Source organism: Mustela erminea, chromosome 10 (assembly GCF_009829155.1).
Source record: "Mustela erminea isolate mMusErm1 chromosome 10, mMusErm1.Pri, whole genome shotgun sequence".
Taxonomy (NCBI): Eukaryota; Metazoa; Chordata; class Mammalia; order Carnivora; family Mustelidae; genus Mustela; species Mustela erminea.
The window spans coordinates 37,257,298-37,278,653 of record NC_045623.1 but is presented as its reverse complement, the minus strand read 5'-3'; the positions used below and the strand labels follow the sequence as shown (position 1 = coordinate 37,278,653).

Sequence of the window (21,356 nt, the reverse complement as noted above, 5' to 3'; positions counted from 1 at the left end):
ATCTATCAGGCTACTAACTGCATAACCTTGAGTAGCAATAATTACGCACTGATAATACCAATGAAAAATTACACAACATTCTCTTTGCTATTCAGTAAAATGTTTGAACTATTATCCTCAGTGGCCATTTGTCTCTCATTCACACACATGCACATACATCTACACAATCTCAGGGCCATGGTTATATAAAAGGATCAAGTGAGGCAATAACTCACCTTTAGAAGTGAATGATACATGCTAGTTTACAATGATAATACTGAAGAGAATATACAGAAAACAAAACATTTAAAAATAAATGAGCAGTGTTCATTACTGTTAGTTCATCAGTAATAAATTTCAAAGCATAAAAGAAGGAGGTTTATTCATTGAATTTCTTTGTTATGCAATTAATGTGCTTTAGGGAAAAATAATTTTTAGGATTTTGAAAGCATTTGTGCTTTTATTTTAAGCTCTGTTATATATTCTTACTTACATATTCTTGTTTGGTAGAGAACTATCACTTCCATTTTAAGATAAAATAGTGTTAACATTTAACAGCAAATAATAGATGACACATACTCAATTCCAAATACCAACCTACAAAGTTCAAAATGTGAACACCAATGCACTTTTTAGTGGGTAATCATTTTATTGTATTTTTAGAATAAGGAAAGTTTTTAACATTATAAATAGCAAAAATATCAAATCATATGGACAAACTTCACCATATGTAACCCAGAAGAACCAAAATGCAAAGTGCTTAAAGAGGAAGGAACTGAAAACACTCCTTATTAAACGAGAAAAAGATTCTTAATTTTTTTCTTACTTTTGCATTGTTTCAATCTGAACTTCCAATTCAGTTTTCTCTATTACAATTTTCTCATAATGACTTTTCCAGGCATTGGAAGCTGAAATTGTTTCAGACAGCTTGGCTTCCTAAAAAATACATCAAGTACTCATCCTGTAACTGAATAACACTTTGGTTTTGTGCAGGGCTCTAAACACAAATACGACATAAACAAGGAAACACTTATCCTATAAAGGATGGAGTTTTTTATATGGAAAATTTTAGTGTACAACTCTGAATTTTAGGAATCTTTTAAAGTAAATGTTCATAATATCTTTATATTAGTATTGTTTTATATGCACAGTGGCAGTTCTAACACAACATGTTAAGGATGTTGATATAACTATTTTCAAACAATGTTTCATTACTAATGAAGATAACTTCCTTCCTATTTCTTGAACTTATAATCCGCATTCTATATATAGAAGATGCTAACAACCACATAAGCATCAGAGGAGAAAGAAGTCCTCTACTGATACATATAGAAGCTCTCTGCAATTCCACAATTCCACATTTAATAACGCAGCCTTATTTATTGTTGCTATAATGATGTCAAGCTGTTTTGTAGAGGTCACCCCCATTGGTCCCCAAACACTGTTACTGTCAACAAAGAAAGGAAGACTGTAGTAGTGGCTTAACCACTTTGAATGGGAGCTCCCCAAGGTAGAGACTTCTGTCTGTTTTGTTCATTGCTAGGGCCTTGAATAGTGCCTGGCATACAGAAGACACTCAATATGTAACTGTCAAATGAAACTAGTCTTTACGAACCCACCTAGTGAGCTATAGTCATTGTGTCCCCTAACATTCTACAAAATGACAAACTCACCGGGAAGACAATACCAATAATTATTAATCAGAAGACCCAGAAGTAATAATATGATAGCAGTTAGTATTTACTGGGGGCTTCTTTCTTTCCTTCCACCATTCATCCAGTCACAGAAAAAGCATTTATTGAGCATATACTATATGCAAGAATTTTTTGGTTTATACCTTTTTACAAAAATATTGTTGATATGTTGAATAAAGCCTAGTATTCTGTTTTCATATTTCATGTAAAATGAATTTAAATTTGCACAATGAAGTATATAAGTTGGGGTGTGTGTGTGTGTGTGTGTGTGTGTGTGTGTGTAGTGTAGGTTAGGTAATATACTAAAATATAAAGATATTTAGAAATTTTAACTATAAAAATAAATGCTGTGAAGAGAATTAAAGATATGACATGACTGTTGAGGGACTGCTTCAAAAAAAATGGTCAAGAAAGGCCCCTCTGAAAAGATGTTGATTAAAAAGATACCTGAGTGATTAAAAAAGAAAGAGCTATTGTGAACCTGAGGAGAGCATTACAACCAGACAAAATAGCAAACATTAAAACTCTACAGATAAGAGGAACAGAAAGGGTGTCAATATGGCAAAAATGTAGGATAGCCAGGGACTGTGCTTTGACATACTTCTTCTCATTTATTCCTCCCAATAATCATGAGATAGGAATATTACTATCTCCTATTTTATAGATGAAGAAATGGGAGTCTTAGAGAGGTTAAGTACCTCACCCAAAGTCACAAGATGAATAAGCAGAAGAGCCTTCATATGCCATGATCTGGGGTATGTGTCACACGATGCTATTTAAACAGGAAAATCCTGAGAATGTTAATGACTTGACTAACTTTCACCACTCAAGAATATTTTCAGGTATTCAACTCAGTCTAATGACCTTCTAGATTATGAACTTAGTCCTCAATTCTTTGTCTAGTTAAATTCTTCCGAATGTCGTTCATCTTTAAGTGTTAACACTTGAGCTTATAAAATATTAAGTTGTTTTGTTTACACAAAAGTTTATGCAAGCCCACTGTCATTTCTAAAAGCCTCTAATAATTCTGTAAGCCTTAACATCAGTTCTTAAGAGGTGGAATACCCATGAGACATTAAAAAGAGTAAATATTTTATTAACTGCTAATTGAATAAATACAATAATTCATCACAAACAACAAAGCACTAAGTCCAGTTTTCAACTTTGTACTATACCCAAAGATAACTTTCACATGGTGTGTTTACGTCAGTGAATGGCTTTAAGTGCATTACAGAGTTCAAATGAAGTGAATTACTGAATAGAGTCATATGGTCTAATAACATAAATCAGCAGTTCCCAAACTGGTGTTCCTTAGAACCAGTTCCAAGAGCTGTTTTGTGGGTAAAACAAGAGTTCTGTGGTTAAATAAGTGGAGAGAAACTCTGAGTTCAAAACTTTTCATTATGCTGTTTTACTTTGCCTACTCAGGGTCTTTCATATGCTAATGTACACTGTCCATTTCCAAGGGGGAATTTGTATGTACTCTTAACTTGCCGGAGATGCTTTGGGGCACTTTTTTTTTTTTTTTTTTAAGATTTTATTTATTTATTTGACAGACAGAGATCACAAGTACGCAGAGAGGCAGGCAGAGAAAGAGCGGAAAGCAGGCTCCTGATGAGCAGAGAGCCCGATGCAGGGCTTGATCTAGGACCCTGAGATCATGACCTGAGCTAAAGGCAGAGGCTTAACCTCTTAACGCCCCACTTTGAGACACTTTTAATATATCCTTTAATAAAGTTCCCAGGGAAATACTGATGTAATTCAATATGCAAATGTGACATTTTCTGGAAACTTTCAAAATAAAGACTAAAGCAAAAGAGTGTGAATAAAGTCTTCCTAGTATCAGTAGAATTAAGAGAAAATTATTATATTAAGCATTAGGATGTTAACTACACAAACTAAGTACATAGATTGGTTAAGAAAGAATGTATATACTTACCTGATCTCTAATTTGGGAGGTAAGGTTTTCCATGTCTCCAGTGAAGTATTTAAGTCTTTGTCTGTAAATTTTAGATGCCTTTTTCAGAGCTATAGTTTTTTGCTTACTTGATTCTTTCATTGCTACAGCTTCATGCTTATTCTTTCTCATTTGTAAGTTCCATTCAGTTATCTTGGTTTCCAAGCTCTAAAAAAATATTAGTAGTACTTAAATTATTTTAGAACTCCAATGTTTATGTCAACATTGTAAAAATATGTAAATAATCTTCCACAGATTTTATCAAAAGAATTAATCATGGGATTAATAAAAAGCAAAACAGTAAAGGAAGTTGGTTTCACCAAAGTTTATTTGTAACATTATAGAATTACTATACAAACATTTTTTAGGCTTTTTTTAAAACTCTTTTTAAACTTTAACTTTCTTTAAATTTTTGTAATTAACTAGAACTTGTTAAAATTTCACATCTAGAATATTATACATGGTACTAGTTAAGAAAATCAAAGAACTATAATTGAGCTGGAGATAATCCAAAATAAAATACACAAACTCAAAGGAATCAGTAGCTCCCTACATATGTTAGAACTCTTACTTGCAATGATAAAGGCTTAAAGGACATATGATCAGAATCTACAGATCACAAATGATGTAGATGAGATAGGCTTATTTTGCAAATGTTAATTTACTGGAATTAAGGGGCACATCTTGATTCTTAAAAGTTACATCAAGGGCAATAAACATACTGCTTTACCCAATAAGTAGTAACTTTATGGAAGTTACTATTCCAAGACTGAACAGGCTTAGATGAATAACTATAAGAACCATAACAGTAAGGGTGAAAAGATGTTCAAGGGCCATGTTTCTATCCATTGAATTTGATGGTGTTAGAGACAGAATAATAGGCCGGGCAGATGATGGATATGATTTAGTGTGGTAACTCTCATGCTTTTATTTCTAATTATTTTTAAGACTTTGTATTTAAAGTATTTGACTACTAAATAGCTAAGAATTTAGAGACCTAAGTTTTAACACTTTACATTTTTTGTAAAAGTTGTATAATACTGAAAAAATTATTACAGAGTTAAGGTTTTAGTTTAAAATTTCTGAACAATCATTTTAATGAAAAAAAAATTGAAGGAGTCACAGTAAGACTCAGTTTTCTATTTAATTTCATGATCAATAAAAACTATGTCCTTTATTTATTCATTTGAGAGAGATTAAGAGATAGAGCACAAGCAGGGGGAAAGGCAGAGGGTGAGGGAAAAGCAGGCTCTCTGCTCGACTGGAAGCCCAACATGGGACTCATCCCAGGACCTGGAGATCATGACCTGAACTGAAGGCAGATGCTTAACCATTGAACCACACAAGTGCCCGAAAAACTATGCTTCTTAACTTCCACTAAAATTTAGATGAAGTACATATTAAATAAGATTTAAAGACGAGCCCTCTCTGAAAAATGAACTTAGCAGATTAAGACAAGCAAAAAAATACTGTTAAATAGTCTATTGAAATCTACTTAAACTAAAAAATGCCATAAAATATTTCAATAAGTAGCTGGGGGAAAACAAAAAAGAGTAAGAGCAGTGTAAGTCTACTTAAGAGAACAGACTCCACAGGAAATATAGCTGCCATTCCTCCAGGAAACCACAGGGTGTCATCAGCACACCATGAATAACTGCTACATCTCACTAAGCCATTTTAAACATCAAGGTGAAATAAATTTTTTGGAACAAGATAGTCAGGACTTTCCTCACTAGATTTATCCTATCTCACATTTGGGCACTATTAGGGAGTATACTAAACTATCAAATTATTTTTGTGGTTTCAAAATAAGTAACTCTTCGCAGTCTTGCCAAATGAATGGACATATATTTTAAAGTCAACTATTTGCTTTTCCCTATTTCCAAGGAACTCTACATGCTGCATATTATAAAGATAATTATTCTGTGTCTTCTAAATTGTGAATATATTCTATTCCTAACTGCTATATTATAAAGATCTAGAAAGAAAAATGGGTTAAAGTATCTTTAGGATACTTCTCTGAGAACTAAAACATAAATTTTGTAAAGACCTACTACAACGAATTGACTCAACTGAGTCAAACTATTAAGTGAAATTTATGTTGTCAAACTGAATTCATTATCTTTGTACTCCAAAGAGAACCCTGTGAAACCTAAATCGAAGAACTAAATTCTGAACTCCCCCTCCAATAACTTAATGCGTGTTAGAGGGAAGGTAAAAAAATTCAGTAACCTAATGCAACTTCTTGTAATTATTTCTAAACAGTAGGGTTTTTGTACAGGAATTTAAACTCATAGTATTAGGAGAATGTGATGGCAAAATCTTAAGATTTTAGTCTTATATTCTCTAAATTATCCTATGAAAATTGTTAAAATTAACTTTAAAAAATTACTTAATATTTCATTTTTAAATTGAAGAAAAATGTTTTCAAAAATTTTCCCAACTGCTATTTGAGGACATAATTAAAACTTGTATGAGATAAATTGTGACAGGAGGCACCTGGTTGGCTCAGTTGGTTAAAGCCTCTGCCTTCAGCTCAGGTCATGGTCCCAGGGTCCCGGGATAGAGCCCTGCATCTCTGCTCAGCAGGGAGCCTACTTCCTCCTCTCTCTCTGCCTGCCTCTCTGCCTGCTTATGATCACTCTCTCTGTCAAATAAATAAATAAAATCTTTAAAAAAAAAAAAAGATAAATTGTGACAGATGATTATCTCAGGTGTCAATCCACATGTTCATCTGTAATGCCCTATGACATCCATGCAAAGGACACAAGGAATCCTGGGGGAAAGTGCTTAAAAGCACATGTAGGAGGACAAAGGACAAAATATAAATTTTGCATAAGTCTGCTTAATGTCCCCTTACTAGGCAAAAGCTTTTTACCCTTGAAGAAAAAAAAAAAAAAAAAAGCCAAAACACCCCAAGCACAGTCTTGAAACGTGCCACAGGTTGCAAACATCTGCCATGATTCAGGAGTGCAAAAGCAACCAGAAATTTAACACCAATGTCCTCACACTCAGTGTGGATTATCATTGTACAATTCTCTTCTCCAAGCGAGAACACTGCTTCTTTTCTCTTGGCAAAAATAATGACAATAGATCCAGTTAGTTTGTGTCATGTCATAGCGACCTCAAGTTCTTATTTCAAAGTGCCTGTGAGGCTTCCAGAGGAACACTAAAACCACTGAGTTTAAGCCAAAATATTCCTCTTAATGACACTGATAAAAAAAAACTGCACAACAAGAATGTTACTCAATTTTCTAAACACCAAAGCTAAGTAACTAATTTTAAAGTTTTAACCATTAGTGACAAACATAAAAATAATAAACATTTCCTGACAGACTACTAAATGTATGTATTTATTTATATGTAGATGTAGAAAATAGACAGGAATACTATATCCCAAAATATTAATAACGGTTTTGGTGTTTTTAAATGACCTTAAATTTTTCCTTTGCATTTTATAAATTTTCCACAATAAACATAAATTAACTGTATAATGGGAAAGATTTTTAAAGTAATTCAAGCTCCTAGACTGGTATTAAACAGAGAGAGCATTTCCATCTTGGGATTTAGAACCAAATCTTTAGAAGGGCCAGAAATCTTAAGATCTGCCTCAAATATGTATTTCTCATGGCAATACTTAATTTGAATTCTTCCAAAACCACAAAATTCCAGAACTAAGGAAGGGCTTTATAGTTGTTCATTAATTTTATCACTTAAGCTATAAAAATGACTGAATATTTATAACCTTTATGTGTTCTTTTAATTTATCATTCTCTGCTTCCTTTTTATTAATTTGGAGCTGCAGTCGTTCATGTACCACTTTTACTGATTGTGAAAAACGGTTAGCTTTCAAAGCATTTGCCTGTAACAGATAAAACAAAAAGATGTGTTATTTGATATATTTCTCCACAATCTTTCACTTTATCCACATTTAGATATGATCTAAAAAGTTGACAAAAAATAAAGTACCATTTTACATTAACTATGACCCCATTATATATTGTATATAAAACTATAGGGCTGTGTCCCCTTCTGCCCTTTTATTTAATGGCTCCAATAATCTCCTTTTAAGAAGTCCTACCTAGCCTAAGTAAATTATATCTAAAATGCTCCCACAAACACTAAACTTCCTTAACTTACAGTAAAATTGAAATACAAATTTATTCATAGTTCCTAATATATGGTGATTTATGCCAATTACTCTAACTTAAATACCATAAAAATCTTTAAAAAAGAAATTTCAAAAAAACTTGTAAAATATCCAAATAATATAAAAACACTTCTGTGCTTATTTCTGAATATATGGGGACCAGGATGGAAAGAAGGAAAAGAAGGAGTCAATATTAAGAAAATATAATGAATTAAGCTCAAAATTTTCTTACCTTTTCATTCTGAAACAAACAAGAAAGTTCTTGAATATAGGTCTCCTTTTCAAGTACCTTCTTCTTAAGAGCCTACAGCAAATATAATGTAGGAGTTAGAAGAAAAACCACAATTTGGATAATGTTGGCTAATTTTATAAAACCAAGCAGCATATAAGTAAAAAATGTCAGAATAGACATGAAGTATAAAAAGACTTACAGTATTTTCACTTTCATTATCAGTTAGTTTCTCTAACATGCTAGATAAACTGTCCCCTACCTATGAAAAAAAGATATTACAAATCAGTATCAACAAACATATTTCTCTACATATAAAAGTAGAAAGAGTAATAAGCATCTTTTAAGAAATTAATATGGACAACTATTACGCACTGTTCAGATTTTTAAAAAGGTCATCATATGGATTTCTGCCTAAGTGTTCCAAATCATCTTTTGCCCATGGTTTATGAAATTATATACTAATTTCTAAATAACACCTCAGACAGTACAAGCCAATGACACGAAACCCACAAAAATCTTGTATGCAAAGGAAGCTCACTGGGCTGCTTATAATAGTAAAAAATATAAACAACCTTAATTCTGGCAACCAAGAATTTTTTTTTTCTTTAAAGAATCACAGCACATTAGTAAAGGAATTCTATGTAGGTATTTTAAATGAGAACATAGAAAAATGTTTATTCATTTTGAGGGCCATACTTCTGCTTGAGTAGGTGAAAAAGCTATAAATTCCTTTCACCCAAAAGCATTTATGCCATGTACATATAATGCAAAATTGCACACACAATTTCAGAGGGCTCATGGACTACATGAAGCCTACTCTTAGACTTACGTAGAGGGACACAGTGGAATTGCTTGGCATACATATATTTTCATTTCTCTTGGGTATAATCAACTTGTAAATAAATGTTCACAGCAGCTTTATGCATAACAGCCCAAAAGTGGAGCAACCTACATATCCATCAACTGAGGAATGGACAAGTGAAAAATGGAATAGCCATATAATGAAATATTATTGGTAATAAAGAGGAATGAAGCACTGATGTGTGCTACAACATGAATGAACCATGAAGGCACTATGTTAAATGAAAGGCAGTTGTGAAGAACCACATTTTATGTGAATCTGTTTACATGAAATATCCAGAATCAGCAAATTCATAAAAACAGAAAGCAGATAATAGGGTAAGGAGGGGTGGGTGGGGTTGGGTGGTGGGCAAACTTCTAAAGGCCATGGGGTTCCTTTTTGTGGTGATGAAAATGCTCTAACATTGGCTGTGGTGATTGCTGCACAGTTCTGCAAATACACTAAAAATCACTGAATTGTACACTTTAAATGGGTGAATTGTATGGTATATGAATTATCTCGCAAAAAAACTGTTAGCCACCAAAGATTAATCCATGTATGAATACAATGGTACAAAGGAGCTTAAATTCTAAGAAAATTTTATCGTAACCAGATGAGATGAACTTTAACAAATAATGAAAAATTTTGAGATAGAAAATAAAAGTGTTTTTCCTATAAAAACATGCTGCTTTCATGTAGAATTATTTGTGAAACATTAAGAGTAAGGGTTAGTTTAATGATTTCCATTTCAAACAAAAATTCAAGAATTATTTCCATTTCAAATTTACCAATAATTCAATTTCTACAGTTTGAGAAATAGCAAATCCTTCAAGTGAGAAATACATCTATTACATTAGTGCGTAGGAGCCCTTACTTGTTGGTATTCTGTCTCTCTAAGAAGACGTTCCAAAGTTTTTTTTACACGTTTAAAAGTGTCTAATTCTTTTGTTAATATTTCCTTTTGTTCAGAGATCTTCTTCAAATTGGATGCAAAAAGATCAGCCTGACAAAATGTAAGAACCACATACCTTTTTAAGATACAGCATTAAAAAAAATTTTTTTAAGATACATTAAGACACCTAAATTACAGCGTTACTGTATTTTAAGTATTAAGTATTACAGTATTAAAACACCTAAAATACAATGTTGCAGTAAAGTATCAAAGAATACTTTATTCTAGCCACAAAATCATTTTTGCATATGGTAAGAGTAAATTTTGCCAAGTTTATTAATAGTATATTAAAGTACATCATATATTAAACTAATAAAATCAAAATAAGAGCATAAGTCCTACAGTACTTCAGGCATTTATTGTAATGAAGCTAGTAGAATACAATTTATTTTTCATCTCTAACTCAAACTTTAGTACACTGAAATTTTGGAATACAAGTTTCTATTCCATACAACACTATAGAAAATAGATATATTTCATCTTAGAATATTTTAGTTTAAATTCACTCTTAAAATAGTTGACTCTCTAGTTGAACTTCAGATAAATCAAGCACCAAGGTATATGCTTTCCAGCTTAACCTCTTATCAAGTGCATGCCTGAGATTATCTTTGAAGAAAAAAATTTCAGTTAATGACATAGGAGACTGATAAACCTTCAATTTTTTATATCAAAAACCAGTATGTGTCCATAACTATGTTAAGATATAACTACAATTAATGTATCCCGAGAATCGTGCTTGTTGTACATTTTATTAGATGTTCACAAGTCAGATACTCACATTTTCAAAACTAATATCTTCAATGGTATTCTTAAATAATGGCAAAAGTAATTCTACAGAACAGGTTGCCAACTCAGCTTCCTTAAATGTTGCTTCCAGGTCAGTCTTTTCATTTAGGATGTCCTGCTTTAGACTAATTATATATATACAAATAAAATTTAAGTTAAATCTGTCACATCAAGTAGTTATACTTTTATGCAAATATAACACAGTGTAACTGTCAGTTACACAAACTGCTCTCCAAAATGTAACAGTAAGTTGTCACTAAAAATGTATCAAATTTTTCCTATACTCCCTTATTTTTCTATACTTAATATACACAGAAAAATTTTTTAACATTTAGATATGTAACACACAAAAACCACCAACAGCAACGCTTCACTGTGCTGCTTGTAATTGTTCAACATCTCTTTTCTGGTTTGTAAAATGATTTGTGGGAATATGTTTATGTCTTTTTTACCTCCTTATCTTCTCCCTTCTCCAAACCCAAAAGATTTGTCTTTCTAGACCTTATTCCCTAATGCTTTCTTGAAACTTTCATGTCCTTCACCAAAAATTCCTCCAGAAGAACAAATAAGCTAAACAAATAGAACACGAAAAACTAAAGCTCTCGAGATCTCAAAAATCCTTCACGCTTGGCTTTATAATACATCATCATTCAAAACAAACTATTAATATTTGCCTTCTCGATTACCTAGACACTACTTACTGTGTGTCATTGTAAGAGACATCTCTTTGGTCACATTTTTACATCCTGAAATCAGGATGCTTCTTGTAATCTTTGTTAGTTAAGAAGCAACCGTAAGTTCTTTCTTGCACATGCCCAGAACTTAAAGGTGTCCAATACTTTCAAGAATACCTGAGATGGGGTGTAGCACTTTTTAAACCTAGGAATCGATGTAGGAATGTTTAGCAACATTCCAGAAGCAAGACTCCAAAACAGGCTTGCTGGATATTATAAGAGCCGAGCACCAGTAAATCTTATTTCAGTTAGAGATGCTCCTAAGAAATGCCACATCACCAATACTCTTAATAGCTAGGACAACTCTGAGTCAAAAAGTAACTCAGAAGAGTCGGATTCTGAGTATAAGAAAATTTTGAGAATACCCTACTTTACTTCATTTATATTTTATTCTTATATAAGCATAGAGTTATTTGAAGTCAAAATCTATGTATAATTAAGTCTGAAGGAGCTTTTTCAATATTTATAAATAAAATAACAAGTCATAAGAAAGCATCGTATTGGGGTGCCTGGATGGTTCAGTTCTTAAGCGTCTGTCTTCAGCTCGAGTCATGATCACAGGGTCCTGGGATCGAGCCCCCAGTCGGGCTCCCTGCTCGGCTAGAAGTCTGCTTCTCCTTCTCCCACTCTCCCTGCTTGTGTTCTCTCTTTCTCATTATGTCCCTCTCTGTCAAATAAATAAATAAAATCTTAAAAAAAAAAAAGCACTGTATCTTTATTCAATAGGCAGTTTTTTTCTTTCTTTACAAAACATAATATAATGGCTCATCAACAACTGATGGGATCTTAGAGGCTATGTCTGAAAGCAGACTGTGTTCTTAATTATAGCTGGCTTAACGTGATGGGTGTAAGATGTTGGCTGTAAATAACAGTTGCCCATTATTAAAAACCATGGGCAGAAGAAAGTCAAATGATTATATATGACCAAATATCACTGTCATTTACAAGTTAAACAGAAGCTAGACTATACTATCAACAGTGACAATAACGGTGTTTTAAGACTGTCATTTTGCAGGGCACGTGGGTAGCTCAGCTGGTTAAGCATCTGCTGTTGGCTCAGGTCACAATCCCAGGGTCCTGAAATCAAGCCCTGCATCAGGCTCTCTGTGGGAGCAGATATGTTTGTGCTCTCTCTCTCTCTCTCTCAAATAAATAAATAAAATCTTAAAAGGAAAATAAAAAAAAAGACTGTCATCTCAGTGAGCAATGAGTCATATAAATATTCCGTATGTTTTTTAAGATTTTATTTATTTGGGGGAAGGGGCAGACAGAGAGGGAAGGAGAAAATCTCAAGCAGACTCCCAACTGGTGTGCAGTCCAGTATGGGGCTCAATCCCAGGACCCTGACATATGACCTGACTGAAAACAAGAACTGAACATTCAACTGACTGAACTACTCAGGCACCCCCATGTATTCCCTATTCTAAAGGAGACAGCAAAATATGACAGGTATTTGTTATATAGCAATACTCCAAATGACAGTGAATTAGTACTCATTAACTACATTTCCAAAATTCCACAGTATTTCTATTTTCATTTACCTTAGCTATAAGGCTTAATACTTTAATAACTTTCAATAGTTAAGTCTTTCATTTTTATTTGATTTCATTAAGATTCCAAAAAAAACTAGACCAATTCTGCTAAATGAGTACTGATTTGTAATCAGTTTAAATAAACATATGAATTGCTAGAGTTGAAGAAGTTATTATTGAAAGAATGCTGTATTTGATTCAAATAATTTACAGTATGGACAAAATATGAAATGCTAAAAACAGAAAATTAGATATCCCCTGCTATAATTGAGAATACCAGCTGAGATGGCTTTCACTGGCAGCTTGTGGTAAATGTTCGTCCTCTGGTGTACTTGTAAAATGAGAACATAATTCTTCTGAATGACTTCTATCAATTGCAGGTTTCTCCATAAACTTGGTAAACGAATTTATAGGTGGCTTCCACAACTTTTCTTCATAAGGTGAAAGCTAAGAAATATTTTAGTTATTAAACTTATCATTTCAGTAGTTTCTTTTTTCTATCATTAACCTATAAGATAAAAATCTTAAACATGTATAAAGAATAATATTTTACAGACAAAACAGAAATTATAACTGCTACTCATTGTGATACTAATTTAAAAACTATCAAAATTCCATTGCACAACCATTCAACAATTGCCAATTCCACAGTTTCCAAAAGGCTTGTTATTTTCTACATAACCACAAGAATGTAGAAATTTTTATTAATCTATTTCTTGAAGTATTACAATAACTTAATCCAGTTATACTAGAAAAAAATATAAAAACTATGGTTAACTCTGGTCCTCGGTTTCACTCTATCTACCCAATAGGAAATGTATGTTATGTATGCCTAGAACAGTAGAAATTTCATATATTTTTCAAAGTATCTGGCAACAATAGCTACAAGAAGATTAAGCTATTCTTTTGAAAGTTTACAAAATTTACAAAATTAAATTGATTTATTCCCATTTCCCAGCTCAATGTAGGATATTTTTTGGTGATAACGAATAGGCAGATGACAAATACTTCTAAGTTTAACTAAACAACTGTTTTCACCCAAACTTAGAGATATCATTTTTTTAAACAGGAATACTCAATGAATTTCTTCAGAACTGTTACATTTTAAGTAATGAAATAGTAGTTCAGCAATCATTAAGGCTGTGTTTTCAAAACTCTAATATATTGTGTCTTCCTGACTTATATTTATACATCTTACATTTATACAAAATCAAATGTTATATTTAATATCTTGTGCATTTTTTCAGAGATATTTTACCTCTTTGTAATTTATTTTTATAAACCTGTATTATATATTTGTTCAGGAATTTTCAGTACTTTAGATATGAAGAATTAGAGGTTGAAAATTACTTATAGTTCTAAATGACACTTTGAAAGTGTCTGTAAAAATACATCTATTTTTGTCTAAAGGTTCTATACACTTCAGAAACAAATATTTAGGATACAGACCAATGAGAAGCATGTTAATATTTTTTAAATACCAGCAACTCATGTACAAATGGAACTGCCAACTAACCTACAGATATCTAAGATGATCTACTTGAATGGTGCAAATATGAAACATCTTTTAGTAGGACATAACAATATTTTGAGCTATCTGAAGTCTTAAGGAATTGAAGAAGAATTAAAAATAGATGGATATAAAAAATCAAATGTAAAACCAAACCTAAGGATGAAGAAGAATATGATCTAAATAAATCACTGCAATCAACAGTACTATCGTTTGGTTCCAACAGTTACCCCACTCACAGAGGAACTGGTATTTATCTTTCATTCATTCACTTGCTTAAAATTTGTTGCTCTGCACACTGGAATCTAAAGAAAGAATACCTTATTTACGTTTGAATCCTTAGTACCCACAAGCCTTATCAAAGCCAAGCAGTAACTGAAGGAGAGGACTCAAGGCTTAGAGCAGTTAATGTGATGAATAAAGGCAGCTGCTTTTTACTTATTCACTTCATTGATTTAGCTTTTGGGGGAATCATTAAAAGAAAAATGTTTCCTATGTTTTGAATAAAAGTTCAAAAATAAATGTAAGGGGATTAGGGTTCTTCAATTGGTAGTCAGTTTGGTATCAGCATTTTTTAAATGAGTTCTTACTTGGCTCTGGAGGCTACTGGCAACATTTGTACAATTTTTCTAAAAGTTTTATCACAAGATGAAATACTACATTTTTCTGCTTCATCACCTGTAAAAAGTAACTGTGTCTTACCATAAAGGGTAAACAAATAAAATTAAAGCATTGTAAAAACAGAGATCTTAGAATGACTCTTAGCCCAACATTCAGAAATGTTACCTTGATTACTGATTCCTCAAAACATAGAGAACTATGTAAGTCAAGTCTCAGATATATCCATAGGAATTATCAACAATTATATTCTTATAATCTAGAAATATTTTCCAGGATAAAAATTGTTCGGAGTTTCCAAGGCACTCCACATTTGTGTATTGTGACAATACTATAACTAAAAACATATGTGTGCTGAACAACAATTTTCTTTAGCATAAAAAGTCCTACCTTTACAAAAAAATGCTATCATTTTAGTGAGCCAAATGTATTCTTCTACAGAAAAGCAGATGTTTTGCAAGAAAATGTTTTCAATTACATGGAATATACTGCCAATTGACAAATATACTTCTGTACAACTTGGTGTTGAAACAAAGACACATATTCTGCACACATATTTAATAACCAAACCCCTAAAGACTGGCAATTTAAACATATTTTAATGTTTAAAGAATTAAATTTCCTATACAGAGATGACTTTACCAGTCCCCTATCAAAAAGGCATGTACTTAAAGCTTTTTCCAGGCATGGTCATGGTTTATGCTGACCCCGCTACACTCACTAAAGTATGTTCCATTTTGGCCAACAACAAGCATTTGAGAGATGGCTGTTCAGGGACTGTAATGCTGGCCATGGTCAGAGAAAAGAAAGATCCCAGTTCAGGCCCTTCCTTAGCAACTAGATTGCGCTAAGTAAATGAACCAGCTGCAGACAAATATGTACTTAAAACCAATCTCTCTGAAGAGAAAAACATAAGAACCTCAAGATTTCAATTTGTTTTGCCAAATGTTAATTCTTGGAAAACGAGCTCCCACTGGCTTCAAACAAGAGCACACAGCTTCTCCCGAAAAATTCACTGAAATATTCAGCAAAGAACACAAAGTAGATATAGGAATGCTGCTCATCTCTCTCACTGTTCTTCACACTAGTCAAAGTTTACTAAAGAATTTGTAGAGTCCTGCAGAACAAATGGGAGTGACAAAAAGGAAGAGAAAAGGGCATTCTAGGTAGAGGGTCAAGTACAAGCTAGAGGAAGGAAATCACGAAGGGACATGATTTGTAAGGCCAAGTGGCAAAGGACGAAACTGAGCACATGGAAGTGGTCACTGTATGCCAAGCTCAAAAGTTTGAATTTTTTCCTAAAGATTAAGACAGACCATTAAATCATTTTAAGCAAGATAATAACAGATCAAAAGTGCATCTTTAAAGGATAAATTCAGTGGTATTTTGGAGGCTGGACCATGCATATGAGGGTAGAAGAGCAGAAGCAGTGAAACTGGTTATTCAAGTCCCAGAGAGATGAAATTCCAGCATTCTTTTCCTAGAAAAAATTTTGAAGCAATCAAAAGTTGTTTCCACTGGTGATTTAAAAAAAACAAAAAAACAAAACAAAAAAAAAACCTTGAAAAGCAATGAAGGAATTAGAATAGCAAGAGATCAGTAGAGAAAGTGACCCAAATATAACACCTCACTTACCCATCTGAATGGACTGCTCCACATACCTGTTCCAGAAAATGACAGCTTATCCCTTTAAGTACCAAAATAACTTCTGAGCTTGAATAAAATCTCCTGAAAGTATTATTTCTTCTTTCTCAGAGTACAGGTAGCCTGAGAATAATTTAACTAATCCTTGTTGACCCAGAGGCAGCATATTAAAATGAAATACCGAGCCAGACTCACCCGTTCTTGGTCCTTAGAACCACCTGACATGGACAACTCTCAAGCACAGCGGGCCTTAGTTGCCTCTTCTACATGGGAGAAACCTTTGCCAGCCAAGCTGTGGGGAGGTTTGAACAGAGTAAAGCAGCACTTACAGGTGGGGTTTTTTGTTTGTTTGCTTGAGTGGCTTTTTTAAAATTTAGGGCCCCTTTGACTCGTTTTGGGGACTGCTTTCCCACCAGGTCTTCTCTTTAAATTTTTTCATCTTTAAAAAAAAAAACCATACTGAGTCAATCCCCATTCCTTAAATTATTTGCAGGCCTCGGTTATCTGTATAAAACCAACTTTTAAAAACAATTCCTTCAAGATCTGTTCTTTACAGAATCATTACAAATCATCATCAAAGAAGTCATAAGTTGAGGACTACTAAACCAGAGCCCAAGGGAAAACAAGTGACTTCCAAAAGAATTGACCTCAGTGGATAGATGCCAACCTCACTGCTATATTCAGTTCCTTGAGTCTCATTCATCTGTACAATATAAACAAAGCCACTTTCTCATACCTTTGGGTTTTTTGGATACAAAAACCATATTATTTATACCCATCAACCATGAAAGTAGAAGAAAGCGAAGCAGAAAATGGATACCTAACTGTTGAAGAATTAGGAACACGACCATGACACTCTTGTTCTAAGCAGAAGGAAAGCAAACTAATTTCAAAAACAGGTTTTCTGTAGTTTGTTCCTTTAACTAACCAAGTAGCGTTTAAAACTACTCCAAACACCTCATTAATTAAAAAACACCTGAAACCTTACTATGGGTGAGGTGACAGGGAAACTTTGTCTCTGAAATAGACATCCTAAATACCAGCCCCGGTGTGGTAATGGTTTTCTCAATCAACATGCACCTCTGGGGCACCTGGGTGGCTCAGTGGGTTAAAGCCTCTGCCTTTGGCTTAGGGCATGGTCCCAGGGTCCTGGGATGGAGCCCCATATGGGGCTCTCTGCTCAGCGGGGAGCCTGCTCCTCCCTTCCCACCCCCCCCAACCCTCCCCCCGCCTACTTGTCATCTCTCTCAAATAAATAAATAAAATCTTCAAAAAAAAAAAAAAATGCTCCCCTTACTACCTGTACTCAAAACCTGGCACTGTAGTTTACTTGATCACTTTTTTACAACCCCTCAAAGTGACTATTATTGCTCTCGTTTTCCAGTTAAGGAAACTGAAGCCAGGAAAGTTAAGTGACAGTCCAAGGCCACACACATGAAGGAGTTTCCTACAGAGTCTGGAAACCTAGAAGGAACCTGGAGAAGGACTTAATTTCCGAGGCTTCCCATAGTATTCTTCACTAAAGGGGCCCCAGGGCCTACCACAATCGGGTATAGATTATATGGTGGTCGCTTGAAAGCCAGTTGGGTAAGAGAACTGTTTCACAAGGAAACGCCGGCCAGAAAAGGGCTTCGTTCTGGAAAAGCCCATCAACTAAGATCTACCCTGGGGTCCTGGGAACCACATCTTCTCTAGGAGGACGAGCCTCGCTGCCTTTTCCCCAAGCCAGTCAACTCTGGGGAAGTGGCACGTACAGGCAAAAAGGGGCTGAGGTTTAGCTCTGGGTGGACGTGAAGGCATTTCATTTCCGGGACCCACCACAGCCCTTATCTCCAGAACCCCAAAATGCGTCCGCGGTATCCGCAAGGAAGCGGTCCGAGACCAACCCTCCCCCTCCCAAAAGCGTGCCTACGCCCCGAACGCTACGTCAGCACGCCGCCGTGACGTCAGCCCGGTGCCGCTCGGCTATGGAAGGGTCCAAAGGGGCCGCGAAGATGACGCCTCAGCGAACGTTAGTGGAAACCACTGCCGTATACCTGTGCTCTCCGGCCCTGGGTCGGCTAGGAGAGAGAGGGACGCAGGGGGCAGTGCCGCAGGTAAAAGCTAGAAAGGAAGCCAAAAGGTGAGGTGCAAGGTGAGGTGGCAAGCAGGCGAATCCCTAGAACTGCTTGCTTTGGAAGGGTGCCCTCCCTGGTGCAAGCGGGACGAAAGCCGCGCTAGTAACCTCCTGTGGCTTCTCTGGCAACGGACGCCCCGCCCTTTGCGTCGGGCCACAGCCGAAGCAGCCGATTGGCCGGGCTCAGGAAAGCTAGGGCCTGCGTCTGTTGCGATTGGCGGGAATCAGGGGGCGGGGCCTGGGAGAGGCGCTTTGTCTCTCAGTTGCCGCTCTGGGGAAACTTTTCCCGCCCGCCCTTCAAACCTTTTGTTTTACGGGAGAGGCCTCACTTTCGTATAGTTACCAAAAATATCAATTGAGCTCTACCTAGAAAAGGAAATATAACCGATAGATTCCGCATTTTCTAACAGTTGGCCTGGAATTGCCCTGCTTTTGCTTTTTAAAGGGGACATTTGAAAAAGCCCAAGCAACCGCCACTACAAAGGAGCTTTGTTTTAAGTATACAGTATTGCTGCTTAGCTGAGATCTTCCCCAGGCCCTTCCTTCTGTTAAATTAGGGACCTGGACGGTGATCTAAGGCGACTTTCAGATTTCAGATGCTTTGCATCTGTACGACAGGCAACGAGTATGACCTCTACGCTCCTGAACAAGCCAGGCGAAGTTTTACCTGGGAAACTAAAAGTCCACCTCACCTTGAAGTTCGTGTGAAGAATTGTGCACCATCACGGGAGATAAGCAAATAGAGCGAATTTCATACGTCAGTTGAGCAGTTTAGCCACGCCATGGCATACTTCATTATTGGTTTTATTTGAGAACATTTTCCATTGATGATTACAGCAAAGCTATCTTTGTTTTGTTTTGTTTTGTTTTGTTTTGTTTTGTTTTCCAGTGCTGCTTATCCAGCAAGAAGTTCATGGCAGTTTAAGAGTTCATTCATAAAGAACATATTACTGTTCCATATATGCAAATGCTAACAAGCTGTGGAGACCGGATCCATCTCTTACTGATGGATCATGAGCTCTGGCAAGTCAACTAACGGCTACTCTGGGCTAGTCTTCCTTGTTTAAGAAACAAACAAACAAACAAGCAAAACCGGAAGTGGACACGTGAAATCGGTGCAAGGAAAGTAATTTTGAGGGTTTTTCTAACACTTACCTGGGATTCTAGCTAACCTTACTAGCTTGTCATAATAAAATAATTGTACACAGAAGTTAGGCTTCTCTTATGAAAATTACTTAATTAGATTGCATCAGTGTTAGATATAACCACCTTTATAAGACATACAAAAGGAAAAGCAGTCACAAAATCTCAAGATGATTATATTAGATTCTCAGACTGACTATTTGAATTGCCCAGGTAAATATGGCATCTCTCATCTTCTAAATCTAATCTAAATTTGAATTTGAAATCTGGTTGGATAATGAAGTTTTGCATAGAAAGATCCCTTATTTTAAATGGAAAAAAAATTAATTCAGCCCACCAAAAATGCCAGTCAATTTCCCCAAATATCATTAAGTATTTGACTACTTACAAAATAATACATTAAGGATTTTCTCATAATTTAAAGCAGAGGCCAATGTACTTTCTTCTGTAAAAGGCCACATACTAAATATTTTAGATTTTGTGGATTATACAGTCTCTGTCATATTTAATTCTGTCCTTGATGCATACAGATGTCATAAAGGATACATAAACACATGGTTTGGCTCTGTTCCATAAAAACTTTATTTATAAAAGTAGATACCAGGATAGATTTGGCTCAGGACAGAGTGTACAGACCTCTGATATAAAGCATTTAAAACATCATTAGTGGTACATCTGTGTGTAGGATGCAAGGTGCAATGTTGGATAGTAATTTTGTTTTTCTTCCCCATAGGAACAAATATATACCATAATGGTAAAAGAGGCCATGAAATAGTAAGCTGAAATAATGAAATGAAAAGTAGTAAACAGTAAAATGAAATAGAAGTAAACAATGAAATAGTAGTTTAAAGATACTTGATGAATACAAATAAAATTTAACAAAATAAAAAAGCAATTTAAAAAAAATAGTTTGGTTGTGTAATAAATTATTTTCTTAGGACTTATTCCCCACTTGAGTTACTCGTGTTCTTTCCAACATGTTTTGGTTTTCTTTTGCTGTTTTAACAAACTTAGGGTTTAACAGAACAACCATTTTATTTTTTCATTATTCTGTGGTAAGAAATTCAGCCAGGGTTCAGCTGGGTGGGTTTCTTCCTCCATATGGCAATTGCTTGTGTCTCTCATCAGGTTGTAGCCAGATAGCTGCTGAGGCTGGAATATCCAAAACTATGTGTTTGGTGACTAGGTGGGCTCAATTGGAAGGCTAAGTCCTCCTTCACCCTATCCATGTGGCTCTGCAGGTGGCCAACTTGAGCTTTGGTTCATGGCAGGTGTGTCCTAAGAGTGAGTGTCCCTGGTAGCAAAGGAAGAAGCTGCAGATCTAAGGCCACCCAAATTACACAGAACCACTTCTGCTGCTTTTTGCTATCTAAAATATATCAGAGAGCCAGCCCAAATAGAAGAGAAAAAGTAAAAGATTCCATCTCTTGTTGGGATAGTATCAAAGTCACATTGCGTCTATGGAAAC

At 34.8% G+C, this 21,356-nt stretch overlaps 1 protein-coding gene and 1 long non-coding RNA gene across 7 annotated transcripts in view; one reads left to right on the top strand and one right to left on the bottom strand.

Annotated features, from left to right (window-relative positions):
* ODF2L (outer dense fiber of sperm tails 2 like) overlaps positions 1-18,768 on the bottom strand; it is a 33,965-nt gene extending 15,197 nt beyond the window's left edge. For 2 of the 6 annotated variants that reach the window (XM_032302388.1, XM_032302392.1), the window contains exons 1-10: positions 18,666-18,768; positions 16,825-16,921; positions 13,135-13,304; positions 10,584-10,716; positions 9,728-9,856; positions 8,212-8,271; positions 8,013-8,084; positions 7,376-7,492; positions 3,613-3,798; positions 806-915 (exon numbers count right to left, since the gene is read on the bottom strand). In XM_032302388.1, coding sequence (XP_032158279.1) covers positions 806-915; positions 3,613-3,798; positions 7,376-7,492; positions 8,013-8,084; positions 8,212-8,271; positions 9,728-9,856; positions 10,584-10,716; positions 13,135-13,304; positions 16,825-16,854 — 1,007 coding nt within the window. In that variant the 5' untranslated portion in view covers positions 16,855-16,921; positions 18,666-18,768. The other 4 variants (XM_032302389.1, XM_032302390.1, XM_032302391.1 and 1 more) reach the window with 4 other exon arrangements.
* On the top strand, positions 18,666-20,662 carry LOC116567377. The gene is made up of 3 exons (XR_004276202.1): positions 18,666-18,751; positions 19,364-19,502; positions 19,635-20,662. It is a non-coding gene; the product is annotated as an uncharacterized LOC116567377 (long non-coding RNA).
* The last annotated feature ends 694 nt before the right edge of the window (positions 20,663-21,356 follow it).